The sequence below is a fragment of the Ooceraea biroi genome, chromosome 2, assembly GCF_003672135.1.
Source record: "Ooceraea biroi isolate clonal line C1 chromosome 2, Obir_v5.4, whole genome shotgun sequence".
Lineage (NCBI taxonomy): Eukaryota > Metazoa > Arthropoda > Insecta > Hymenoptera > Formicidae > Ooceraea > Ooceraea biroi.
Window position 1 is genome coordinate 6,346,223 of NC_039507.1, and position 27,996 is coordinate 6,374,218.

At 36.5% G+C, this 27,996-nt stretch overlaps 6 protein-coding genes across 8 annotated transcripts; 4 read left to right on the plus strand and 2 right to left on the minus strand.

Moving 5' to 3' along the window:
- The first annotated feature begins 1,012 nt into the window (after nt 1-1,012).
- Nucleotides 1,013-4,714, plus strand: LOC105275401 (nicalin). Its single transcript, XM_011332206.3, has 8 exons — nt 1,013-1,259; nt 1,341-1,531; nt 1,720-1,907; nt 1,993-2,322; nt 2,405-2,614; nt 2,719-3,123; nt 3,259-3,479; nt 3,572-4,714. Exons 2-8 carry the CDS (start codon nt 1,357-1,359, stop codon nt 3,708-3,710), a joined length of 1,668 nt encoding a protein of 555 aa, XP_011330508.1. The 5' UTR covers nt 1,013-1,259; nt 1,341-1,356; the 3' UTR covers nt 3,711-4,714.
- A 310-nt stretch (nt 4,715-5,024) lies between these two features.
- On the plus strand, nt 5,025-7,499 carry LOC105275404 (2-amino-3-ketobutyrate coenzyme A ligase, mitochondrial). Its single transcript, XM_011332210.2, has 7 exons — nt 5,025-5,298; nt 5,366-5,571; nt 5,679-5,965; nt 6,045-6,251; nt 6,348-6,540; nt 6,662-6,839; nt 6,969-7,499. The coding sequence occupies exons 1-7, from the start codon at nt 5,277-5,279 to the stop codon at nt 7,124-7,126; spliced, it is 1,251 nt and encodes a 416-aa protein (XP_011330512.1). The 5' UTR covers nt 5,025-5,276; the 3' UTR covers nt 7,127-7,499.
- On the minus strand, nt 7,449-10,339 carry LOC105275403 (ATPase ASNA1 homolog). Of its 2 annotated transcripts, XM_011332209.3 has the most exons (7): nt 10,251-10,339; nt 9,745-10,098; nt 9,452-9,660; nt 9,119-9,221; nt 8,092-8,242; nt 7,701-8,009; nt 7,496-7,615 (listed from the first exon to the last, which is right to left on the minus strand). In XM_011332209.3, the coding sequence occupies exons 2-7, from the start codon at nt 9,867-9,869 to the stop codon at nt 7,496-7,498; spliced, it is 1,017 nt and encodes a 338-aa protein (XP_011330511.1). In that variant the 5' UTR covers nt 9,870-10,098; nt 10,251-10,339. The 2 variants fall into 2 exon arrangements, with proteins under 2 accessions (XP_026823806.1, XP_011330511.1); XM_026968005.1 differs by lacking the exon at nt 10,251-10,339 and having other exon boundaries at nt 7,449-7,615; nt 9,745-10,083.
- Nucleotides 10,340-10,342: 3 nt separating this feature from the next.
- On the plus strand, nt 10,343-16,492 carry LOC105275402 (mitogen-activated protein kinase p38b). 2 transcript variants are annotated; one of them, XM_011332208.3, is made up of 10 exons: nt 10,343-10,629; nt 11,432-11,561; nt 11,632-11,690; nt 11,778-11,919; nt 11,987-12,149; nt 12,281-12,352; nt 12,837-12,916; nt 13,950-14,028; nt 14,104-14,277; nt 14,358-16,492. In XM_011332208.3, exons 1-10 carry the CDS (start codon nt 10,526-10,528, stop codon nt 14,435-14,437), a joined length of 1,083 nt encoding a protein of 360 aa, XP_011330510.1. In that variant the 5' UTR covers nt 10,343-10,525; the 3' UTR covers nt 14,438-16,492. The 2 variants fall into 2 exon arrangements, with proteins under 2 accessions (XP_011330510.1, XP_011330509.1); XM_011332207.3 differs by lacking the exon at nt 12,837-12,916 and adding an exon at nt 13,527-13,606 and having other exon boundaries at nt 10,345-10,629.
- Nucleotides 16,493-20,278: 3,786 nt separating this feature from the next.
- Nucleotides 20,279-22,395, plus strand: LOC105275406. The gene is made up of 2 exons (XM_020030371.2): nt 20,279-20,550; nt 20,623-22,395. The coding sequence occupies exons 1-2, from the start codon at nt 20,298-20,300 to the stop codon at nt 21,615-21,617; spliced, it is 1,248 nt and encodes a 415-aa protein (XP_019885930.1). The 5' UTR covers nt 20,279-20,297; the 3' UTR covers nt 21,618-22,395.
- On the minus strand, nt 21,702-27,417 carry LOC105275405 (trimeric intracellular cation channel type 1B.1). Its single transcript, XM_011332211.3, has 8 exons — nt 27,095-27,417; nt 25,110-25,266; nt 24,779-24,874; nt 24,538-24,626; nt 23,271-23,358; nt 23,048-23,168; nt 22,802-22,963; nt 21,702-22,706 (listed from the first exon to the last, which is right to left on the minus strand). The coding sequence occupies exons 1-7, from the start codon at nt 27,213-27,215 to the stop codon at nt 22,808-22,810; spliced, it is 828 nt and encodes a 275-aa protein (XP_011330513.1). The 5' UTR covers nt 27,216-27,417; the 3' UTR covers nt 21,702-22,706; nt 22,802-22,807.
- Nucleotides 27,418-27,996: the final 579 nt, after the last annotated feature.

The window sequence follows — 27,996 nt, forward strand, 5'->3', positions numbered from 1 at the left end:
CAAAGTCACAGAAAAATATGATACGTCTTTCGCACGTTGCCACGACGTAACGTACAAAATAATGTAATTATCTGCCTGTTGGCAGACAGAAAACTTTTTGTGGTTTTGTGGTTGATACTTCAAAACTAAATTGCAATTAAATTTATGTTATTCGTAATATGAAATTAAATTTGACACGTAATTGTTACGTCGCAAAGACGTAGCGTAGAATAATATATTCAATATATGTAAATGTAAAAGTTAATATATTAGTCTCAGTGTCATAGAAGTTATATAAATGATCGTCCGGTTTTGAGAAGTTAATTGATTTTTACTGTGTTATATGTATAAAATACTTGACAGACAAATAATGCATGATTATACTTAACAGAAATTTAAATGGACATATATTTTACTAAGTAAAACGTGTGTCTGATTAAATTCTTATCTATTTTAAATAAACCAAGTTTAATTATTTTGTCTATTAAGTATTTTATGTATAGAACATAGTAAAAATTAATCTTACCCAGACAGCACAGGATATTATGGACATCCGTTATGTGTCCATTTCTTGTCGGGATATCCATGAACCTTATACAGATATCCATAGGATATACATTTGTGAACATTGTAGGACTATCCAAAAATGGACATGTTTGTATATCCATATACTATTCTTCATTCTAATTTACAGAGTGAAATCTCCTTCCCGTTTCCCGCCTCTGATTCACCAAGTGACCGATAGATGGCCAGGCCAGGCGTGATGTTCTCGCAAGAAACATTTGCGTTATCACCTTATATTTCTCATTACGGATTTTCTCATTACGCTAGAGAATTCTTGCCGTAATACGGAACATATATCATAATCAGCTTTTGCTGTTTTCAAAATATACATTATATTGCAAAAATGTCAAAGTTTGCAGAGCAGGCCTGGATGGTTATTTGTAAGGTGATAACGCAAATGTTTCTTGCGAGAACATCACGCCTGGCCTGGCCATCTATCGAGCACTTGGTGAATCAGAGGCGGGAAACGGGAAGGCGATTTCACTCTAATTGTAAATTAGAATGAAGAATAGCATATGGATCACTATTCCGGAAATATATTATCATGGAAATAAAGTTCGAAGTACCTGTCTGTGAAACATCCGAGAGATTTCAAGTGACGAGACCGGAAGTGTGAGATATCGAGAGCTCGAACTTGTGCCTTTAGCCAGTCATAACCTAGCGTAACCCGTGAAACGAGCCAAGGGGCCTTTCGTCGTTGCGCGGAGCGGTCGGAGGTACGTAGGAACGGATCTATTCCGATACGATTAGGTCAATGAAATCGCGTGAGAATTACGTCTAAGACATCGGTGGTACAGCTTTCTCGACGGAAACATGTGGCTGGAGGAGTGCGACAGTTTCGCCGAGCTCTGTCGGGGATACCTGCCGTATTATCTGCTGATAGTCCTGCCGATCTTCATCATCATATCCCCGGTCAATCCCGTGGCCGCCTCGCACGAGTTCCCCGTGTATCGCATGCATCAGTATGACTTGCATGGAGTCCCACACGGTGAGACGTCAACTTTATCCATGTGATGATTTATACAGATATTGTGTGACACTTTTTAAAAAGATGTCATTGATGATTACTCACGGGTTTATTGTTGAAAGAAAATCCCTAAGCAACGAATAGAAGTTAATATTACAGCGATGTTATGTCGTATATGATGTGAAGACTGGATAATTGGTTGGTTCTAGGTTGCCGAAACGCCCCAGTCTCCTTGGAGGCAAGATCACTGAGTGGATGGAGCACCTCCAGGCACTGCGTCGTCGCGAAAGCCCTGGACATCACACCGTCCATCTTCCAGTCAATTAAGAGCAAGGCTGGGGCATTGGTGATTGTGTTACCTGAGAAAATTAATGAGCTCACAACAGAAGAGAAGCAAGTTAGTAACTTTGATATACATCTTAATCTTGTCTATAAATATACAGAATTGATAAGTTGTAACTGACAATTCGCTTTGATCTTAGCATATTATGAACCTAGAAGAGTCCATGATGTACGGCTCCGAGACGATGATACCAGTGTACTTTGCACTGTGGCATCCAGAGCTTCAGATCATTCTCGATGATATCGCCAGTGGATTTATCACCGACGAGAAGGCTGGCTCGGCGGCAGAAGCTATGTACAACTCAATTTCCGCGAGTGGTTATCAAGTGGTGGTAGCCACTGCACAGGCACTTCCCAAAACGGACGTTAAAGTCGCTACACTGCATGGCAAATTAACTGGAACTGGCGCCGAAGAGAAATTACCTACCATAGCGATCGTGACACATTACGACAGCTCCGGTGTGGCACCTGTAGGTTCATTATAAAATTTTGCATTCTTTATTTTTGTAAAGTTTAATTTTAAACGCGATGGATACATTCGTGCTATTGTAGGAATTATCGTTTGGCGCGGACAGTAACGCTTCCGGCATAGCTATGCTACTAGAATTAGCGAGACTGTTCTCCGCTTTGTACTCCACTGGTAGGTCAAGGCCGCAGTACAATATTGTTTTTATTGCGACTGGAGCTGGGAAATTAAATTATCAAGGTAGCAAGAAATGGCTGGAGGATCAGTTAGATGGAACCGAGGGATCTATCATACAAGTAATGCGACCTGGAATATTCTTAACTACCTTTACAAGCACACATTCATCATATCTCTGTGATGTAATAGATAACATACTAATGCGCATTTCTTTTTGATATAGGACGCAGCTTATGTAATATGTCTCGACACCGTTTCCGCGAGCGAGAATTTGTACGTGCACGTGTCGAAGCCACCCAAAGAGAACTCGACGGGTGGACTATTTTACAGAGAACTTAAGACCATTTCGCAGACGTTGAACACTATCAACGTCGAGGGCGTGCACAAGAAGATCAATCTTGCAGAAGAAACGCTAGCCTGGGAACATGAAAGGTACAGCATTCGCAGATTGCCAGCTGCGACCTTGTCCACGTTGAAGAGCCACGAAGATCCAGTCAGAGCTACTATACTAGACGTCGCGACGGAAGGGCAAATAGACAAATTGTACGAGCACACTCAGGTTGTGGCGGAAGCATTAGCACATCATATATATAACTTGAGTTCTAGTCAAATCTTCGCTGGTCCACTGGTACGTTCGTTACAATGCAGCGACTTACTTGGTGTTTATTTTCAATTTCGGAAATTAATTCTTTTGAGATTGATTGAATTGAACTTTTTTTTATGTTTCATATGAAGCAGACAAATAATGCTGGTTTCTTTGCAGGATGTATCAAAGGAATCGCTCTCCTTGTGGTTCAACTACTTCGCCTCTCAGCCACGAGCAGCATCATTGTTGGCGGATAAGCATAACTTACTAGTCGGTACGCTGAAGGAAGCAATGGGGAGATATCTGGGAGATGTTAAAGTTACCTTCCATACTCCTGACAAGCGAGATCCAGAATTTGTATTCTACGATGTCGCGAGAGCGACTCTGAATGTATATAGGTAAGGCGTCATGAGATTCCTTTCATACGTATTTATGTCACGTGATGTTTAATATCGGCCATTTATTTCTAACTACTTTTATTCTGTTACAGTGTAAAACCGGCTGTGTTTGATCTCTTTCTTACGATCGGCATAATTTTGTACTTGGGCGTGTTGTACATGATCGTGCACAATTTCCCGCACGCTTATTCTCTGGCGACGAAACTTTCCGCGAAGAACAAGGCGGCTTGAATCTTATCCTTGCATTCGCAAGCGAAAACCCAAGTTTCTTGGACATTAATTTCTAATAACGTTAAATAATTGATCTACATTGTTAAGAATGTATTAGATTTATTAGATAGTATATCTCCAAAGTACCGCAACATAATTATATACTGATTTAGGTATTGTACCGTATCTAAATTCAAGTGTACAAGTTTCTATGTCCTATTTCAAATTTTTTATTGTAAAATAACCACAAAGAATGTGTAAACTATAAATTATACTATGAACTATAAATTGTAAAGTATATGTATATATATTTTACGGAAATGGTTATTCTATAGGCGTAATAATTACAATCGTAAAAATTTAGCAGGAAGTTTGTATTTCTATATGTAATATTTTGTTTCCTTTGCCTCAAGCATACCACAGTGATTGTAATAGTTATCGCTATTATACATTATATCATTGCGTATTTATAACGATGCTCAGAACATTGCGATCCTTTCTTAATCTCTTCCAGCAATAACAGAATGCTTAGAGCATTGAAGAGAAATAAAATATTTTCTTGTAAATAGGTAATTGTTCTCTAGTTGAACTGCCGTATGAGAAAACGTGATAATTAAGACCAAGTTACGATCGACCAAATAGTGAGATGTTAAAATGCAAATTATAATGTAAAGACTGGAGAATTTATTGTGTAGAAATATGAACAGATAAACAGAGCTATAGATATATATAAAATTTAGCATAACGTATTTAATAGGTGTTTTTAGCTCTATATTTATCAAAAATAATTTTATAAATGGGATATGGTTTTCACCGATTTTAATATTCACTAGAAATCAGCTCAATTCCTTGTATTTAATAATTAAATAGAAATTCTTTTCATCTAATTTCTTACCTTTCTTCATATACACAGAAAAATATGTTTATGGAATAATACGGACAAAAAATGGCATCAACAGTTGAAGATTATAACACTTAGAACAAGTATATGTATAATACAATATATAATATATACACACAAGCAAGAAGAAAGTGCTTCAACTTAATTTCAACTGATCTAGATAGAGTTTGACTGTTGGTATGATAAGGCGAAACATAGAAAGCTGTATGTTAATTTAAAATTTATTTTAATTGCATTAAACTTGTTGGTTGAACCGCAGTATAAAAAAATCTTAATCTACTTTAAATTCTTACTGTAATACAGATAGTTTATACATGAATTGATTAAATTATTATTTCAATATTACTTAATATATGTAAAATATATGATTGTGTTTTGATTAAATATTTATAAATCTGTTCGATAAAACAAAAATTTCAATATGCATTGCGAATTAAATGCAAAAAATTGATCACAGACATTTATCTTCTTTTTCATTTTAGACGTTTATTTTCTTTATCTTTTAAAAGAAATTGCGCAATAGCGCATAATAGTCTGTGTGCTGCAAAGAAATCTATACTACTATACATCTAAAAAACTGGTTTGACTAGTTCTTGACTTAATGATTAAATGTGTTTCTTTTTAGCTATACTCAGTTATCTGCTAGTATTGCTAGAAGACAAAAGTAAGAAAGTCTTGTAGACAATATGTTCAGCAATTTTAGAAAAAGTATGTTTATATTTTTTTACATTATACATATGCAACATACTAGTTCTTATCGTGTGAACTTTTTTAGTCCCCAAATTTCAAGATACCAGATGGAACGTTCGTCGCACAACAAGTTCTCTAATTAAGTGCATAGAACCCGAATTGGCAGCAATAGTGAATGCTGGCACTTGGAAAAACGAACGTGTAATCGCTTCGCCTCAACGAACGAGAATCGTGCTGTCAAACGGCAAGGAGGCGCTCAACTTTTGCGCAAACAACTACCTGGGTCTAGCGGTAAAACGAAATTTGACAGATATAGCAAATATACATATGTTATAAAAATATAAAATTTAGAATTAGTATCAAGTTTCTTCAAAATGACGAATTCCTTTAAAATGCAGGACAATAAGGATGTGATTAACGCAGCGAAAGCTGCATTGGACAAATACGGAGCTGGTTTGAGTTCTGTGAGATTTATTTGTGGAACGCAGGACATACACGTCGAATTAGAAAGGAAAATCTCGACGTTCCATGGCAGAGAAGACACGATACTTTATGCATCCTGCTTCGATGCGAATGCCGGTATTTTTGAAACTCTTTTAACTGCTGATGACGCAGTGCTGAGTGATGAGCTAAATCATGCGTCTATCATCGACGGAATACGCCTCTGTAAAGCGAAAAAATACAGGTAACTTGCTCTGAACTAATTGGCTGAATCAATTTATAAATGCAATTTTCGAATTTGCTGCAATATTCTCTCATTTCAGATACAAGCACAGAGATATGACCGATCTGGAGAGTAAACTTCAGGAGGCCAAATCGGCACGTTTGCGTCTCATCGCAACCGATGGAGTATTTTCCATGGACGGTACCGTTGCACCATTATCGAAAATAATCGAGCTTGCCAAGAAGTATGACGCCATCACGTTCGTCGACGATTGTCACGCTACTGGATTTTTTGGTAAAACCGGCAGGTATTTACATTCCCAGAAATAACTACCAAGTTTTCCATTTACAATCATCAGTATTATCTTTCAATTCAATTTTATTCAACTTCATTCTTGTTTCAGAGGTACAGAAGAATATTTTGGCCATCTGGGAGGCATTGACATCATTAACTCCACTTTGGGCAAGGCCCTCGGGGGAGCAGCAGGCGGTTACACGACTGGCAAGAAAGAAATTGTCAGTTTATTACGACAGAGAAGTAGACCATATCTGTTCTCGAATTCGATGCCTCCGCCAGTGGTCGCATCAGCGAGTAAGGTAAAGCGGCATGTTATACTTACTTGACTCCGCATGTATAGGTTTATTGAGATATTAAATTATATTAAATAATATCTATACAAGATATTAAATAAAGGCTCTTTGATTAATTAACTGACAGGTAATGGATCTCATAACGAACAGCACGAAGTTCTTGGACCGTTTAGCAGGCAACACGGAGCGCTTCAGAGATGCGATGATCAAGGCTGGCTTTATCGTCAGCGGTGATAATCACCCCATTTGTCCTGTTATGTTGGGCGACGCAAAACTGGCCACAACATTTGCAGATAAAATGATGGGTACGCGTATACACGTGTATTTCCTTTCACAAATAACTATAAAATCCCTGAAGACATGAAGTAATAGTCGATCACGTTCTTTATAAAGGTTTATAATTCGTTTCATCGAGCAGAAATAATTTTTTACAGAGAAAGGCATTTACGTTATCGGATTCAGCTATCCCGTGGTACCAAAGGATAAAGCAAGAATACGCGTTCAAATCAGCGCGGCGCATTCGGCCGAGGATATAGATCACGCCGTGAACGCTTTCACAGAAATCGGGAAAGAGCTTGTGGTGATCAGATAAAGATTTTCTCTTTCTATGTTTCTGATAATACAAATGTAAAATAACGGGGAATAACCAATTTCGTTCTCAATGTGTATTCTATCTCTCTCATGATACGTATAAGTATATAAATGTTCTCGAAGTATAAACTAATTTCGTAATTGATACAAACTAAGTATCACAAGCATGTAATGTGCGCAAATGCAATATCGAATTTATTAACATGTGCAATAACAAATACCTGACCAAAGCGATTTTATAAAGCTACAGCTTTTTTTTAATACAAATTTGCATCAATTTCGGAGACAATGCACGAGGTCCTGAGTGTATAAAACTTGGAAAGTTGGATGTAAATTATTATATTGTTATTAAATGTTAATTACATAGATGCTAAGGCTCGTACGGTTTAACGAGATTTTCCGAAAATTCTCTAACCTGTTGCACTCCCCGCACCTCTTTCTCCAGCAAAGGAAGCCGTGTTACATGGAAATCTTCATACAGATCCATTATCTTTAAAAGAAAAGTTACAATATTGTTAATCACTGCATAGCATGTATTACCAAGTGAATATCAATCGAAATCCAGCATCACCTACCTGATCTAGATATTTATCTTGAATTTTATGCCTGGCAAGACAAAGCCGACAAGGAGCGTCTCCGTCCTTTAAGAATAACAGCTGATTCACTATGATATTGTGCGTATCAATACCATACTTTGTTAACTCTTGCACAAGTCGTTCCGTTTCGTACAATGACAAAAATTCTGCGATGCAGACACACACGAAAGTCGTCTGATCGGGATTTCTGAACTGTTCATTGACCTGCCGAATGACGGCGAGCATCTCTTCCATCTTATTGGAGAACGTATCCACGTTGAAATCCGTCAATCCTAACAGCGAACTTATCTATACACAAAACATTCTTTTACGACTTACGTCACTCAGAAAGTATAAATAATCCTTAATAATGACATAGATTATTCTCAACCTGTGTGATGAAGGGACTGATCTTCATTTTCAAACGCATTAATTTGCCTAATCCCTTCTCGACTACTTGCGGAAATGACAGAAGTCTCAGAGTATGCCCAGTAGGCGCGGTGTCAAAAACCACAACAGAAAAGTTCATTCCCTTTACGAGTCTAAAAACATACAAAGAATTTCACTGTTGGTAATGCCTTTGGTTTAAAAAAAGAAGCAACTATTTTCTTAACACATTGCGGGCGGATGACGAGATATCTCGTATTTCATATTACCCATATAATTTTAAAATATTTGTTGAAAATAAGTATTTAACATGACAATGATTTTTAACTATTAACAACTTATAAATAATTTAAACAAAAAAAAGAAAAAATTCTTGACGCAAAAAAAGAAGCTGGCTGTTGGATATAGTTAACAATATAAAAAAAATCTCTAGTCTGCAATGTGTTAACACATTCGCAGTGGTTAACACATTCTGATGCAAGAGCCTTAGCGCCGCGTACAATTTCCAAAAGTCTATAGCTGAATGCCACTGGGTTCTGTTATTAAAATGGGAGTGAATATAAAAAATATTGCTTTATCACATCATACTAATGATTTTAAAATGATAGATAGATATATTATTGTGCCCTGGGACAGGTCCCCTAAAGCGCTCAACCCAACATAATGCATACATGCATAATATCATGATAGATAACAAATTCTTAATTATCAAGAACAAATAGTATGGATATAATGAAAATAATAAGATGACAATTATAATAAAACAAAAATAAAATGAAATAAAATAAAATAAAATAAAATGAAATGAAATAAGGAAGAATAAACTATAAGTAATATATGCATATGAAGTTAATCTGGTTTCTAGTTAATGTGACATGTCAAAGTGATATGCATTAAATGAAGGGATACAAATGATGTAAAACTACATCGCTGGCAATCAGCTAAAGACTTAAAAATGATGTAGAACTACATCATCGACTGCCAATCTGTTAACAGACCACAGAACTATGAACGTAAAAATGCAAACATACTTCATAACTTCCGCATAGCTCATTGCTTCATCTATACCAGGAAATGCACCAACAATCTCTTGCATAACATTCTTGCTCAATCTCATCGCTTCTCCACCTGAAACTGTGACGGAAACAACTTCACATCTATGTAACTTCGTATAGGCATAACACCATGTATTCTTTTGCAGAATCTTGCATTACTACATCCGTTCTTCATTCTATAAGTTATCATACATTATTACATATGTATCATGTTATTATTTCCCATGGAAAATCATCAAAAGGCACTCATATGGGAGCAACAAAAAGAAAGACGTATTGAAATAAAAAAAGACTTTGGAGAGAACGAACCTGCTTCGTTGTCGAAGTACTCCTCGGGTAATTCTGTGATGCCAACATTGGGATCGATTTCCATCGCAAACAAATTATCAAAGCCCTTTACCTTCGTAGGTACCTTGCTGAATTTCTGATCGAATGCATCAGAGATATTGTGCGCCGGGTCTGTGGATATGATAAGTACACTCTCTCTGACTTTGGACAACTGTATCGCCAGGGAACAGCTGCAACGCGAAGAATCCGGGGAAATTGTATTTCTGCCGTTGTATCGTGTGACAGAGCTGATAGCTGTCCTAGGTTAGGTGTACCTGCAAGTCGTTTTCCCGACTCCGCCTTTGCCGCCCACGAATATCCATCGCAGGGAACGCTGCTCGATCACGTTCCTGATCGAGGGCTCGTACTCCTCCTCCATTGCCTCATTTTCGTCAGTCATACTCGCCGACGATGACAATGCAAACCTCGTGCAGGCTACTAAGCTAACGCGTAACTATCAATTGTACTCGTTGCGAAGCTGCGTCAAGCAGCGACGAGAGCAGCGGAAAACGTACACGGGTTTAAACTAAAGTCTCGCGCACAACGTGGCGTGTCATTAAATGCCTAGGTATGTACGTCGAGATCCGTCCGCCCAAGCTGCACCTTCTGCACCTCGATTCTTTTTTTATCTGCCAAAAAATGAAGGTATTTAATATTTATACATACTTTGTTTGAACGAAAGACGTAGCATCGTACGATTTTCAATTTAAAATAGCAATTTTAGATAGAAATTATATTAATCTACAATTATATCCGATTATATGATATAACAAGGCCGTACTTCTGGGCATGCGCGTCACGCTTTAGGAGCACAAAATTGACGAGACTCGCTTCGCTACGTTGCGACATAGTTCGGGCCAGTGTCCGTACGCGGTGGATGAGTAGATCCACTATAAGTGGCGATCCACGCAGATTACACGCAGGTGCACGGCCAGTTCGGAAATGAAGTGTCTCGTGCGGTAGTTGGAAGTGGTGAACGCGAAACGAACACGCACACACGTCGTACAACTTCTCTCTACAACGAACGGGCAACGAGGTTGCGTTACGTCGAGAAGTATGCCGCAGTTTCACAAGATCGAGATCAACAGGACGGAATGGGAGGTACCGGAGCGATATCAGTTGCTCACTCCGGTAGGCTCAGGTGCTTACGGCCAAGTCTGGTGAGTGACAACGCGAGCAGCGACAATAATGCCGCCCACGCACCCACGCAACATATCGAAGACGCGCATATGACACGAGCGGAGGAGCGGAAAATTTTGACGTCGCGTCGTGCCAGGTTTCGCTAGCAATTTCCCAGATTCGACGTCAAATGTTCGCGAGATAAATCGCTATCGTTCGACAGCGCGGTGATGCTCGATCGGTTGACAGCTGTAAAAATTGGCGGGGGCGAGTGACGTTGCGCTGGTGCGGCCGTCAACCGGTCGCAACCTTGACATTTACGGCGTTTCTGGCGGGATCGCCTTTTAGCAGCACGACTTTTCTCCGTCGTAAGGAAAGGTTTGCCTGGCTAAAATTAATGCGGGGGTTGCGTTGAGGGATCGTGCGCATGCGTCCCGCGTTTCTACAAAAATAGAATAATTTGCAACAATGTGCTGTATGTACAAGTGCGTCGAGCGATAAAATTAACAGCAAATTAAGAGCGGCATGATCTGACGGAGACCTGTTCGATTTCTTTTGTGTATTTGCAATAAAAGCACACAGATGTGTACATTGAATTATTGAAATAAAAAAGAAGAGAAAGACAAAGAAAAGCAGATGTTGAGAAAAACAGCATTACAACAGAATTTCTTGAATCTATTGGGCACAATGCCGTAATTACAAGTATAATTCATGATTAGAGTGTCAAATATATTCTGATGTAATATCTTTTATTTATCAATTTATAATTAGCAATAAATAATTTATGAAACAGAGAACGTGATTAGAGCCATGCTACCATAAAGTATCATATATATTCTGCAGTTCCGCTGTTGACACAACCACTGGGCAGAAAGTCGCGATCAAGAAGCTAGCCAGGCCATTTCAGTCAGCCGTGCATGCAAAACGCACGTACAGAGAGCTACGCATGCTGAAACACATGAATCATGAAAATGTGAGTAAACGCGATCATAGAAGCACTCTGCATTTCTAATTAATATCAAAGACATTCGTGTATCTCATAGGTGATAGGACTGCTAGACGTGTTTCATCCGTCCTCGTCTCTGGAAGATTTCCAGCACGTGTAAGTGTCGCTTGACACACCGATTTAATTTGTCGAGCTTCCTTTCATTCATTTGACCTGATTATTTATTTGTACGTTCTTCCATAGATACTTGGTTACGCATCTAATGGGCGCCGACCTGAACAATATCATTAGAACGCAGAAGCTCTCGGACGACCACGTACAGTTTCTCGTTTATCAGATACTACGTGGCTTGAAGTACATTCATTCTGCGGGAATCATACACAGGGTATGCTCGCACATGCTTGTACAATGAGAGTTGCTTGAAAACTATTTCTCATAGATCTGATCGGCAGGACTTGAAGCCATCTAATATTGCCGTCAACGAGGACTGCGAATTGAAGATCTTGGACTTCGGCCTGGCCAGACCCACGGAAAATGAAATGACCGGTTACGTCGCCACTAGGTGGTACAGGGCGCCCGAGATCATGCTTAATTGGATGCATTACAATCAAACAGGTCGGTGATTGGATCGAAAAGAAAAGAATTAACGCGCAGGAGATAGTGGAGATACGTTATCTGCTTTATCTGACGAGATAAACGATTTTATCGCTCGTCCAACATTGTAATTCGATTATTGTGTATTCCAGTTGACATTTGGTCAGTGGGATGTATTATGGCTGAATTGTTGACTGGGAGAACGCTGTTTCCTGGAACGGATCGTATCCTTTCGGAAACTCGATGAATTTTTCATGTTTTATATTAAGTTTTGTTAGTCTTTCATTCTTGATGTCCTCTCTCACTGTGTCTCTAACACACACGAGTCACTAACCATTCTTGATAAATATTTTCTCTGCTTTGGTTGTCTATGAAAAGTGTCTCTTGACAAACACGCTTTCTGCTAAGGGTCTACAGTAGCTACTCGCATTGAATTGTTGAAGCTTATATCACGGCATATATTTCGCTTAATATGCTTTTTACACATTTTGCACATGCTATACAACGGCTAAAAGAAGCTGCTTGTAAATTAAGCATAAATGAGATACAATATATATATATATATATATATATATATATATATTGCGTATATTAACATTTTTTGAATAAAATATATTGCGCTTTTAGAAGTAGTAAAAGGTATTTCTAATCAAGGGTACATTTATTATCTTTGGAGAGAAATGTATAGTGGAGCCTTAGCAAGAGCAGATATCCATCAACTGAACTTGATTATGGAAATTTTGGGTACTCCACGAGACGAGTTTATGAAAAAGATATCCTCTGAATCGGTAAGTTATTCTAATTCTTCTCGGTGGTTACTCTGTTACTCTAGCATGATGTGCATATTTTATACATCCTGCATGAGTTGCATTTGATATTCTTCCTCACACGCAAAAAATATAAGATATAGATGTTACGTCTTGACAAACTTATAAAGTTTAATAAATAATAAAACTACATCTGTGTGACTGTAACTGTGTGTATATATATAATAATTATATAATTATTATATCTATAAATGGATAAAAATTTTTATCGGTAAATGAATATTATGTACGAAAAATTGTTAAGTACGATGAAACCTGATTATAAATATATCTAAATTTCATATATAATTCGATGAAGAATTGTTGATAAGATATTTATTATTCAAGTATAAGTATATAGCATATTGGAAGAACGCACAAAGAATTTTTATAAGTTTTGCGCACACATATCCAGCGTTCGATTTAATTCACGCTTTATAACTTACAAGTATGCGCCTGCTGTTTTAGATGCAATGATTCATAGTTTATGGATATGGTCTAACACCGTTTAATATTACTAAAAGTATTATTTTCTGATATATTTGTTACATAAGTAATGTTGCTTTTTTAAACATACCTTAACCATAAGCAGACATTGATCATCTAACACGAGTCCTAGTACTCTGTGGCACACCCACAGAAGAAACATTAAGCAAAGTTACTAGCCAAGAGGTAAATTGTTTTCTCAGTGTATTCTTCCTGTCACAAGATTCGAGATAACAATTAAAGTATATTGTGTACACATATAGATATATCTTTAAAATTTTTCAAAATACTTTTTTATTTGGAGATCACTGATATACGTAATTGTTATAAAATATAATTTTTTTCTTAAGTTGCAAACATTTTCCCTTACTTTCAGATTATTTGTATGAAGAAAATGTAGATTACTTCTGTAAAAAAATTCTATGTGGAGGTAGTTTTATCTAGACTGATAAAACGGATAAAAAAAAACGATTTGTTAACATAAACGAGTTATTATAACATTGATTATTACGTGGGATAATTATTACAGGCCAGAAATTATATTCAGAGTTTACCACCGTTGAAGAAGAAGAATTTTAAGGATGTGTTCCGTGGAGCCAACCCTTTAGGTAAAAAGGATTGCTAACAGTATATTTTCAGCATACGTATTGAATGAGCAAACATTATCATCATCTATTGTTTAGCTATCGACTTGCTGGAATTGATGTTGGAATTGGATGCGGAGAAAAGGATTACTGCGGAGCAAGCGCTAGCGCATCCGTACCTCGCGCAATATGCGGATCCAACGGACGAACCCATTTCTCTACCGTACGATCAAAGTTTCGAGGATATGGACCTACCAGTGGAAAAATGGAAGGGTAACGCATTTCTACCTGATTGCTGCCCATCGATTCCAAGTACTTTTACACCTTGAATAATCAAACATTCTCGCTTACAGAACTTGTATATCACGAAGCCATAAACTTCGTTCCGCAGCAGCTACCTACGTTGTCATCGACGATTGATGCAGCTTCGTAAGAGTGGTCATTGCGCGCGACTAATGTAGATTTAAGCATGTAATGCTAACGAGATAATTGTGAATGACGAATATGCATATATACGCATATTCGTTATTCACAATTGAAAACAATTTGTCGTATAGAAAAGCTCACACTGTACATAGATAACGTAATATCAAATTGAATTACTTGAGCTTGCCCACTTGCATAATTCAATGTACATTTCTGTTCAATAACAAGAAACAAAACACCTTGTTCCATTGTATAATTCGGTTATCGGTCAAACATCAATTTATCAATAATGCCTGTTCTCTTATACAACGTACGTTGTACATAAATTTTTATAGTTTACTTTATGAAATATCAGTTCTAGTCTACAAAGAAGAAAATCATTGTGCAATTACTTCATCATGAGAAATAAGTACGTATATCATATATAAATTATGATATTTGCGATATAGCTTTTTAAAACAATTTAGATATAGTAACTTTAAACCTAAACATACATAATAATATAACACAGTTTTAGTGTTTATTATTTTTTAATAATAATTGCTAAATCAAAAGAAGAAAAGAAGATATTCTTAACTGTGCCGCCCGTAATAAAACAGCCAATATTTTTACAAAACTAAGAGTAGGAATTGTAACGGTATACAAACTTATACAAAATACAAATACATAATAGGAATTGTGTAGCAATAAAATCAAAATTAACATACAGCAATGACGAGACATCGCTAGAAAAAAAAGGAATTGCGCTTTTAATAACAGGGCTGCGTTCCGATTCCACGCCAGGGTGCTCTCTTTCTCTCTCTCTTTTTATCTCATTCTTGTATCTTTCTCACTCCAACATAGCGGGTGCACCTGGGTAAGGAATCGGAACGCAGCCCAGCGGAGAATATAATGCCATGTAAACATAAACTTGTAGGATTTACAGACGTACAATTTATATTTATACTGTTCAAGTATGTGATATAGGAAGATGTATTGAATGTACTTGAAATAGTTAAATGAGATTTAATATCATCTCTTCAAGTCTCATTTATTTTTAACGATACAATGTATCGTTCATTTTTTTCATGTTTTCTCTTTCTAAAGTTTTGTGTATTTGTGTCCAAACGGTACAATGAATAAGCCTGTTGCAGCATTTGTGACGTATTCTTGTCGGCATACATCATCCAAGGAACATCGGTTTAATATAAATTTAAGAGCTCACCTATTTGAATATATTTTCTGACGTGGACAATATTAATCTAGAAGGTTAAATAACCTGGTCGTTTTAACATAAATTATATTCTTTAATATGTCAGATACATGGACCGAAGATGATACCGAGAAATTGATAACATTTTACGGGCAACATCAGTGCTTGTGGAACCCATTTCATCCCGAATTCAATAACAAATTGTCGCGTTACAAAGCATATAGGGAAATCAAGAGCTCGATGAATATTTCTGGATTAACGATATGTGACTGCATCCGAAGGATTGCAAGTACAAAGAAAGAATACTGTTACGAACTGTCGAAAATCGCTGCGGCTATATTCTGCGAGAAACTATATGCGCCTAAAGCGAAGTGGTTCAGAAGGATGCACGTCCTCCTGTTTCCACACATACCAATATCCTGTTACAACAACTTCAAAAAGGTATAATGTAACTGTAAGATGTAACAGAACAGTATTTAAGAAATTATTGTTTATTAATTACTACATAGATTTAATCGCTAAGCTACATTTGTACGACGCAACGCGTAATTCTAAAATTGTGAATAACACTGTCTTGCAAGAGCAACGTTGCGACATGTTTTTACGTTGTATTTACGCCAATGTGCGAAATGTGCTTTGCAGCAGGATAGCGTCGAGCAAAAGTTTCATGATAGCGATACTCGGAACGATCTTTTGCACTCGTCTCTTGAGGTATCGGCAGATAAGCAAATTTGCTCAAATGACACATGTGAAATGCGCGAGTTCCTTTCGCAGATCGAGTTGTGTTTAACATTGAGGTCACTTGCCATTTATGTAACGACTTTATGTAACTAAGGCATCACGAAATAAATTTATAGTGATATTTTTCAAGCGCAGGAGTTCGATACATTCTACATCGAGATTGCAAGATGCCCCCGTACCTTCGAAAACAACTCAAACGGCGGACGTTGCAACAGAGATCAACAGTGGTACCGCAGAGCGCGGGACGCAAACGGATACGCTTCACGTTAGAAACGAATATGAGAATGACATTAATATTAATAAAGTAAAAACGCATAAATATTTTCGATAATGTTAATATTGTATAGGAAATAGATGCACGCGTCAGCGAAGGAAAAAAGGTTTATATATTAAATAACGGCAAGTTATTTAAATGGTCGATCCTTCGAGAGAAAAGATGGAAGAAAAATCTAAAGATTTTTTTATAACAGGATCGTCCCACGAATATGGATGATATTTTTATGGAAATGCATAGCAAAAGAAAAATTGAAGATGACTTTGACATATTTGGGAAAAGCGTAGCGTTCCAATTACGAACTGTCGATATTCGTAAGTAAAGTCCTAAAAGGCAACGGTTGTTACTATTAAAATAGATTCAACGTATTTGTAGGAACAGCTGTGGAATTAGAAAGAGAGATACAGAGCTTATTAACAAAGGCGCGATTAAAAACCTTCGATGAATCTAGATCAATGGATCGGAATAGCGCCTCAATTTGCTGTTGCAAAACAATGTGTAAAGATGAAATTTGTAATTGTGGCTTAACGTTGAAGGAATGTTTGTTATTAACAAAACTCGAAGAAAGTAAGGATTTAATAAGAAAAGTTTGTTATAAATAGCAGGTAATAATAGGAAAAGTGAAACAGCTTATTAAAAAAGACACAAGTATGATATATTAATACCTTTAGTTTAAAGTATTATTCTATATATATACATATAAGAGTGACGTGGTATGTAGATAGATAAAAATTTACAAGCACAAAACATAAAGAATAAACATATGAGAAAGTATTATAATACATTCATTTTTATTAATGTCTTTATTAATTTCTATTCGATAAAAATATTTGAACATAAATTAATTTCTTTAATGAATTAAAGTGATATAGTAAACTTTAATAAATTAAATGATAATGAATATGAGAGAGAACGAGAGAGAAACTGAAATTCTTTGCGAAATCTTAAATGTATATATTTATTAATGTAATATAAACTTATATAATAAACTTTAATTTTAATTAAAGTTTATTATATAAGTCTACATTATATTAATAAATATATTCATTTAAGATTTTGCAAAGAATTGCAGTTTCTCCTTCATGTGATTGTCATATAAAATTGTATAAGCTTCTTTTTAATACGTAAATTATATACAACATACTCATACATCATAAATTTGGTAATGTGTGACTCTCTCACTACTCTCTTTGAATTAGTTATTATTTTCAAACAATAGAACACTCCACTTGAATATTGACATTAATAAATATATTCACTTACGATTTCGCAATGAATTGCAGTTTCCTTCACGTGATTGTCATAAAATTGTATAAGCTTCTCTTCACTACGTAAATTGTAATACCGTGTGGCTATATTGACGGATTAAGTAAAATTATGTCTTATAAATGGAACGAAAAATCCACTCTTGTTTTTCTAAATGCGTACCAAAAGCATCCATGTCTCTGGAATCCAAATCACGTGAAATATTATGATTGCTTAGCCAAAAATCAAGCACTAAAAAGTGTTATTAGAGAACTCGATATACCTTTGAATATATCCGGTTGTCTAGAACAGATTAAAGCAATAAGGGAAAAGTAAAGTAAAATATCATCCAAATCATGAACGATATCATATAGAGCAGAGAAATAAGATGCAGTTAGGTTTTATATTAATGAAATTTTAGTTTTCATTATCGTTAAAGAATGCTAGATATTCCAGCATTACTTACATGTATTTATATTGTTTTTCGCTAAATATGCGATTCTTGTTTACTTAAACTAAACTATAATTTGAAGAAATGATACCTGCGTATCTATTTAGATATGGAGAAGAACAATTGCGAATTATCAAGGCATTACAGTCACTTAAACCGTACAAACCTTCCTTTGTATGGTTTCCTATAATATCACAAATGTTGGCAAAAGTAATCAATGATGAAGGCAAATTACAGGTAAATTAAATATGGATTATAGTCGATTATATAGGAATTTATACATCGAAAAGAAGATATAACAATTTAAAAATTAAAAACTTTATTACATTATAAGCCAAGCAACATCAAGGATAATAATTTAATTAATTATTTGTTATCATGAATAGAATAGAGTGAGATCAATGAAAACAATGTCTCCTCATGTTTTAAAAGAATGTGTTACGACGCCATACGACAACTATAAAAACATGCTTAATTTTCCTTGCACGAAAACAAAAACTAAAGATAATTACAATTTCAAAAATGAAGCAATTAAGGCAAAACCGAGAAAAAACACAAAATTGACAAAATCTGGTAAATAAATTATTTACAAAGTGTGTACCTGATTTTAAACTTGAATTATCAATAAGTGGGATTGATTTATTTGTTCAAATAGGATATGTGCCGGCGGATCCTGACGAATTAAGTGGTAAAGAAAAATGTATGCGATTACATTTGCTACAGTGTCCATCCTGTGGTTGGGAAGACACCAAGCCTGAAAAATTGGATATAAACGCTAAGAAAACTAACAAACATACAAAACCCTTAGACGTCACAGTTCCTTGTTCAGAATACACCAATTTCGTCGATAAATCATACGAGGAATATAATGTATGTCGACGAGGAACAGTAGACAATATATACCAACGAATATTATATACAGTTCCATGTCCTAGCTTTCCGCACAATTTATTAAGTTATTCTAACTATTGTTCAAATATATTAACAAGTCACACACTCTATCCACAAAACGCTCACACAAATCAACAGACACAGGTAGCATTTGTTGTGTCGAAACCACAATTATGTACAAGAGAAATCCAATTGTCAAGCGAACGATTGTTTCCTGAGAACCTGACGAAACAAGCGGAAACTAGCATGCAGAATCATGATAAGGGAATGCAAAATACAGTCTGCGTGTTAGGATCAAGTATCACTCCACCGCTCTGCAAATGTGCAACTGTGCTGCGAAAATCAAGGCTTGAGGTAAAAGATGTTGCACGAAAATGCTACAGAGAAGTCCGAAGCAAGTTTTTAGAACAAGAAGAAGTAAAGGAGGTAGCAGTAAATACTGTGGAACAACGCGACGAGCAAATTGAGACCTGCATAGCATTCGAGAAGGCTACGTCGACGACACAAGCATCAGAACGGGTTGACACGAGTACTGTAAAGTGTCCTGGAACCGATGCACGAGATGTAATTGGTATAAGATTAAATACTGCAGAATACCCCAAGCAGAATTTTGTATTGATAACTATCGATGGAAATTACATACCGCTAAAGCACGTAGATCCCAAACTGCAGCAATTGGCAACTAACGAATGTCAAAAATATACCGGTGAATTGGGACAAGATCAGAAAGGTGTAATTAAATGTCTCAAAAGTATACTGCGTTAAGAATATCACATTTGATTAGGAAAATATTTCGGTATGTATTTTAAATCCCACGTAAACATTATTAACACACTTTGTAATATCTGTTTAGAAGCGGAGAAAGCTCGTTTTACTTTAGACGACAAGAAATTGGTTGAAAATGAGACCTGTGTCACAGAGACTTGTTCTCGTGACACAATGGAGATTGTAAAACACAATTCTGCGGTAACGCAGGCTTTGCTTCAGTGCTTAGAGAAAATGATTCAGCTTCAAGAAGAAAGTACTGTGAACTCTAATTACTGTAATTATTTTTTGCAATCGTTTATATACCTATGATCACTTTATTATGTACATTTTTAAATATCTTTCACGTAGCTTCTGAAACGACCATTTGCGAACCGTGCGAATTCGCAGATGAAAATACAAACTTCGCGACTACTTCTGTTATTGAATCGGGAGGTCCAAGTTGTTTACCGTGTATGGAAGACGTGGACGGGACTGACGTTATAGCCACGCTCACTAAAACCTTTTTAGAGCTAATGAAGCACGCTCTCACGTTAAACAGCAAGAAATGCATAAAAAATGGTATTTTTGACATTTCATAAATATTTAATTGTAAGGGATGATTACACATCTTTTTATTGCAATTATTTTCAGCCGGATGTACTAGCAAAGAAGATGCAATCGATACATTTATCTTTCTGAATAAAATGAAAGAATGTGCAGACAAAATTTTAAAGATACATATGCTCGCAAACTGCCTAAAGGAACAACCGTTGGACAAGCGTTGTCCCAGATGGAAGGGTAAATGTCCGCCAATGTCCAAGAGGAACTTGGCTTCGAGTTCGATCCAGATTGGAATCTCGGAGAACAGCACAGAACAATTTACAGGCACCTATGCAAACTCAGAGGACGTAGAAGTATTGTACCCTCACATCGGACCCTTCACGCTGGAGATTGCAGATTACAGTAGTTCGGAAAATCATCACGTTACACTCGTGGAAACGGCGGTGGAGGAGAGACCTTCTGTCAAGGACGAGGAAGTCGTCGCGCATGTGGAAAATCACGACGTTGGCTTGAACGCATCGCGAGTGTTACATCACGATCTGGGAACTCAGTACAGCACAAAGCAGTTGCAAGATACGGGCGTTGCAACCGAGCAGATTTCCAAGGCGAAGATAAGCGTGAGTACTCAAAATCGCGAGCCCATTTTGCTTCGCGTAATCAAGTGCGATAACAGTGGAGGAATACGGAAATTGGACAAGGAAACGTGCGTCCGTGACGGCCACGTTGCGTGGACCAGGCGTGCCGAGAAATATATGGAGACGTATCCTCTGCTACGCTCGCGTCTCTCAAGAAATACATATCGGCGGTATCTCGTTAGAGCATCTTACAACGAAGAATTACATCCTGGCATTTCTCACCTGCACGAGAAGGAAGTGAATCGTATAGATTACCATACGTCTTCGTTGTCCTCGAACAAAAATTACAGGTGCGACAGGCAATACAAAAGTTCGCTACCGCGTAATCTGCCGCCTTTTGAACTGCCGGCAAACGAACGTATTTCCAGAATTCCATTGTACGCGAGATCGCGTAAGTACGTGCGAAGAAGAAGAGCTGATCTGTACGGGCTCTCGCAATCGTATGCTTGATCAGAACTGTTTTGTTTTGCACACAAATAAATCTTAAAGGCTTTCGTTGATGCGAAGAAAGAGAAGGAATAAATTATAATTTCTGTTTCACAAATCTCATTTTATTATACGAAAGTATTTTCACGATCAGAACACAGGATATTCTCAATTGCAAAGTACATGTATCTGTGTCGCTAAGAATGAAAGCAAGCGTTTCTGGTATACACGATACGTCGGTATATGAATTTAATAAAATAGTATAAAAGACATTTACATATTTTCCTGTATTGTTCGTTTTTACATGCTAGTTTCTGCACAGCGATGCCTTATATAGTTCGCTTTATATGATTTACAAATTCGTGATAATATCATGGAAATCTTATTTATCCTGAGTAGAGAGATTTATTTCCTTTCCGTAGAAATATTATTACGAGCGAGTAAGACAAGTTTCATCAGTGTAAGATGCATGTTTCAAATTGCTAAAATGTATCCTAACATGCATTTATACAGCGATAAAAGTCACATCACTGCACCACAAACTTGATAACGGATTAAAAGTTAGATAAGATGTACTATCAAACTTGGCACATGGAACACACTTCTGGTGCTTGCTGATTGAATCGTGTTTCTTATCACACTCGATAATAATTCATACTAAAGATAAGTAACCCGCACGTAATATTTACAGTTATTAACAAAAGCAAAGTTCTACATAAAATACGTGCTTGTAAAATCGCTTGATTAATTTACGAGTGCACAGAGAGAGAGAGAGAGAGAGAGAGAGAGAGAGAGAGAGAGAGAGAGAGAGAGAAACAAATGATGCGGGATAGAGTACATTTGCGGTTGAACATCATTTAAAATAATACTGTCAATACTTTTATAAGACACACACTTTAAACGTTGAGTAACTTCCGCCATATTAAATTATGTACGTATACATAGATATATTTATATGTAGAATATACGAGAAATTATTGTACTTCCAACTTTGATGATTTGTCAAGAGTCACATAATAACTCTGCTGTCATCTGACTAGCTTCAAATAGTTTTGTTATTTCTTAAGTAGCTGACGCTGGCTTGCAAAATGATATTTCTTGCAGAATGATCTTCTGGAAAAAGAGATACAGGTAGGATTAGATTCAGATTACATGTCCCGTTTTTATCTTTATATAATAATTAATGAACATATGTATATCGTGCTTACTATCATTTAATTTGTTTTCTTTGTGTCCGCCTTTTCGTCTTTAGCCTGGCCGCGGCCCAGCAACTTAGCCAGCGAATCCCAAATTCCTCCCAGGAACAAGGCGCAGAACAGATTTTCAAATGGCACGAACGGATCACGAATGCCAAGCAATATTGATGATAACTGAAAACGATATCGTTATTAATATCTCGTTCTACTAATGTTGAATGTGCAACTTTGAGCAGAGATCCAGGACACGCGCTTTACCTTGAAATAGACAAAGAAGATAACAATGCCGAAGTACACGAGAGCATGAGGTGCAGAAATGAGATCAGTCTTCTTATCTAACACAAAGATAATCGATGCAACCATCGATGCTTTCGTGGGACTACAAAACAAAAATTATAATTTATCATTATGTTTTCTTTTTAAATATGATTGATAATTTTAACGTTTTTTTTAAAATGTGAATAAGGAATTTTCTACATACAAACTAGGTTGCATGAATTCCATCGCCGTCGGTGTCCATACACCACGTATAAGACGTTCGAATAATTTCGTAAATCCAGCTCCATTACCTGCACAAACACCATAATTATCATGTACAGTAAATTTTTACATAAATATATATATATACAATAAAAAGGATTTATTAATTATTTATTAATTAATAAATCCTTTAATATCCTTATATATTATTATATCCTTATATATTATTTATTAATTAATTTTTACATTAATTTTTTTAGTTTTATACAGTTTTCCGGGGACGTTCGCATTGTATCCCAGACAGCACAAGGATGTCCTAAGGACATCCGAAGAACATCCAGGACGTACATGTGTGGTATCCTGAGGATATCCCATTTTAATCCTCGGATCTCCTCTGGATGTCCCGAGGAAGAGGAAATGATAGCCGTATATGATCCTCTGGAATATCGAGGGAAATCCTATGAAATATCCTAAGGATTTCTATAGGATATGTTTGGGATATTATTTGTACGTTTCAAGGACGAAACCCATACAGCACAGAAGCTCCAGGGGACGTCGCAGGGACGTCCACAGGATATATGTCCTAATTGATTTCTGTGCTGTATGGGTATTTATCAATTCTATATATCAGTGCCTCAAAGATAGACAGAGTTAAGTCACATTTTTGTAAAAAAATAGATTTTTATATTTTATGAATTACTCTCTAAATTTCGTGTAGTGGAATCTCACTCTTTTGGAATGAGATATCACTTCAAGCAATAATGATTTCAAAAGAAAAGAAGAAGAAAAGAGTACTGGATCGGTTTTCCGGATGGTTATTTATAAGGTGATAACGCAAATGTTTCTTGCGAGAACGTCACGCCTGGCCTGGCCATCTATCGGTCGCTTAGTGAATTAGAGGCGGGAATCTCAGGATATCCTGGATGTGTTTAGGATAATTTTAGTACGTTATAAGCTATCTGACATAATATAGACAGGCCATATATTTTACAAACATCCTGTGGTTATCCAGTGGATATTTATGGGATATTTATATTTTATTACAATATTCAAAATTTCTAATTATGTTAAATATTCTACATAATTATAAATGCATACTAAATTTTCATAAAACAAATTTAGAATCATATCTTAAAACATCCTCGAAATATCCTGAATCGTCCTGGACATATTCAGGATGATCCTGAGGACATTTTGTGCTGTCTGGGATACATATACAACGTATACTCAATCTGATATCTGATATGTTTTATATTTTTACGACTAACCTTTGAGCGTGCCAATCAATATCATAATCAGATATGCATTTGGATAAAGTTTCCCCGCATGAGTTACTCCATCGTATACCTTTTTACACCTACGAAGGATAATACTTAATTATGACACGTATACTAAAATCTCTTTTTTAAATTAATTTTATATTTTCTTGTATATCAATATGTATTCATGTTATAAATATAGAAATAGAGAGACTTTATTTAAAATCAATAAATACTGATATGTACTTGCCTATAAATTTCTTTCATAGCTGAACACACTATTTTTACTGGCAAGAACTTGGCTACCTTATAACCAATGTCAAACGGCGTGTAAAATATCACATACCTGGAAAATAAGGTGTTTGCTTTAACGAAATATTTCCTTGCTTCTTAAGTTTTTAATAATATGTGTTTAATTCTACGTATTTTTTAACTATTTACATAATATTAATTTTTTTGAATGAAATGTATAATAGATTTATAAATGAAGATTTGACTTAATAATTAAATTCTGTAGGAATTATAATTAGTTTCTAGAGAAACACAACATTAACATTTACAAGTTTACAACTATCACTGACCAAACAACAGTAGCAACTATCACTTGTGGCGTATTTTTCAAAGGTGCGAGTATAGGTTCCCCTAATAATCCGTTGCACAGCATACCGCTCGCAAAAACGACCAGCATTGTCGACAGCCAGCATGATAAAGGATGCTTACGAGAAAAGGCTTGCGCACCTGAGTCAAACGTAAAATATAAATGACATTGTATATCTATATGTTATATTATATACAATATATATTGATATATATATAATAATATATTATATATTATAAGTATATATGTGTACTTATGCGTTCCAGATATATGACTGTATTGCAATGTTGAAGACATGTGTACGTATTGTTTGAAGTAGGTCAGTCAGAGGGAATCCTTACAAGTACAACATGTACTCTTATATATAAACTTGAAGATTATGAGCTATTAGTAGTAATGATACATTGCACGAGATTTATTTAAAGAAATTAGTCGTAACAGCAAACGACTCTATCTGAAAAAACCATAAATTCCTGTTGAATTCCCTGTCGAATCTTATGCTTCACTGCACTAGAAAGTTAGTATGCAATCAATATCTTCAAGGGAAATAGCTCTTTTGTCTATTACAAAATCATAATTTCTCACTTGAGTTTTTTAAACGATTTTTTCCGAAATTTCAAGACTTTTGTCCATATGCAGTATAAACTGATTTTAATTTATTAGTGTAATAACAGTATGGGAATACATCGCGGAATTTCAAATTTAATGCAATATATAGAGATCTCGCTAAATAAAAAATTGGTAAGACGCGTTCAGAGAAGTTTCTGAAAGGTTTTATTTTCGATAGTTCTGGCTGTGTAACCGGCAAGGTACATACTGAAATAGATCAGCTGGGTTGTTCGTGTTATTGCTTTGAGATAGAGTTGTGATAATTGTGCCAGAGAATAACATAAAATCAGCTCTCGATTCGGATTTTGATTCGACATGATCTCCCTCTTTCTCTCTCGTTACCACAATATTTCGGTTACGTAAACACGACATTACAGTTACGTAAATAGAAGCGAATGATATGAAAAAAAGATATACGCACACAACCGCGATAGAAAGTATCATTAGTATTAAAATATATTATTTTTCCAATTTTTTAACTGTTGCATTGTAATGGGGAATAATAGAGCTATAGAAAATAACAGTAGCGATACTTCCCGCAATTTATGCGCTCTTAAACAGATAGATATTAAAATAGCTTTGTAATTATGCAATGGCAATGTACACGACAACTACCGCAAGTTAAAAATACAACAAACTCGTGAGACAGCATTGCACAGACGGAAGAATTTCGGTTTCCTCAACAGCGTGGATTCTCACCGTAAAAACTCGAAAAGCGCTTAATTCAGCCCGAGAATTATTTATGAGACACGTTTCGAGCGAGTGTGTTCGCGTAGTAATGATTATGGCTATCGTGACAGCGCAATCCTTCGCAGCCAAGGACAATTCCAGGAAAACGAATCAATATTCAGAGATAAAGATACTTTCTGTGGTATCGCGAACGTTTAGAACTTCACGAAATCCGAAGAACGTAAGAAACGTCTGCAAAAATCATAATTATTTATTAGACGCATGACAAAAGGTAAGTATCAGTACTTTTCAGATTTCTTTGGTAAATTGGAAGAAAAAAAAAGAAAATTACTTGTACACCGGCTATTACGTAGCTCGCGCTCGAGCAACAAGGAGCATTCGACGGTGTGAAGAGAGAGAAAGAGAAAAAGAGAGGAAGGAAGCCGAACGAGACGAACGCACATGCAAGAGGAAGGAAAGAGCGGCCACGTCCGTAAATATAAAACGCCGCCGACGGCCGAGCACGGCGGCGTGGGACGTGGTCGTCGTCGGGGTCTCGGGAATAGCGAGGTCACCGAGAGCTATTCCGCGCGAGTCGCAGTGCCGGTTGGCCCCTGCGGGTGCGCAGGGGGAGCGGTACTAATAACGATACTACAAATTTAGAAACTGCTGAGCGAACGGCCGGCTTACCGGGTCCTAGGTCCTCCCGGACGTGCAGCGCGCACAGTACGCAATGCGCTATGTCGAAGTACGGGAACATTTTCAGCTTGATGACCTGGTTGGCCATGTCCAGGAACGCCTCGGCATCCATCGCGTCTGTTACGTGGTGCTGTCACGCACGCAGTCAAACTCCTCGACGACGAACTCCTGCGACTTTGCCCTTTGCGCGCGGCAACGCGAACCGATTTCGCCAACCGATTTGAAACGCTCGCTACCGAGCGCCCGCAAGCGACGCTGGCTATGCGCTGTCTGCTGCGGCCGCCGACCCGTCGTCTGCTAGGCTAACCCACCTAACCTCGATCAGCGGGGATTAAAAAAAAGAATCGGTCTCTTATCGACCGAGCGGAAGAATACGTTTGGTTCGCAACTGATCTGTGAGGTGACGACACGGCGCTTGACCGATAATGCAGAGACCGTACTTTTCGATTGATTCGTATACTTGTCAGAAATTACAACGGCAGATATTGCAACTCCTAGGATTCGACTGATAGATTTCTCAAATTAATAAAAGCAACGGACCAGCAAAAATCAAAGCAAATTAAAAATCTGCAAGATCAAATAAGAAAACTCAAAAAACGCATTATTTCTTTACAAGATTTAATATTTCATTTGAAGAAGAAGATGATGATTTCTCAAGAAAGTGGAGAAACTTTCAATGTTCTTTTATTCATTATGACTGTGAAAATTTTTGTATTTCATTTTTGTATTTCATTATATTATAATTATAATAAAGTGTACTTATATTTAATACCATCATTACTTGTATTGTCGTGTTGTTGACTATACCCTTACAGTTAATGTCTGCGTAACACATTCTTATAAAGAATTATAAAATTTTATATAGTTCAATTTTCATTTTTATTTTGTGAATA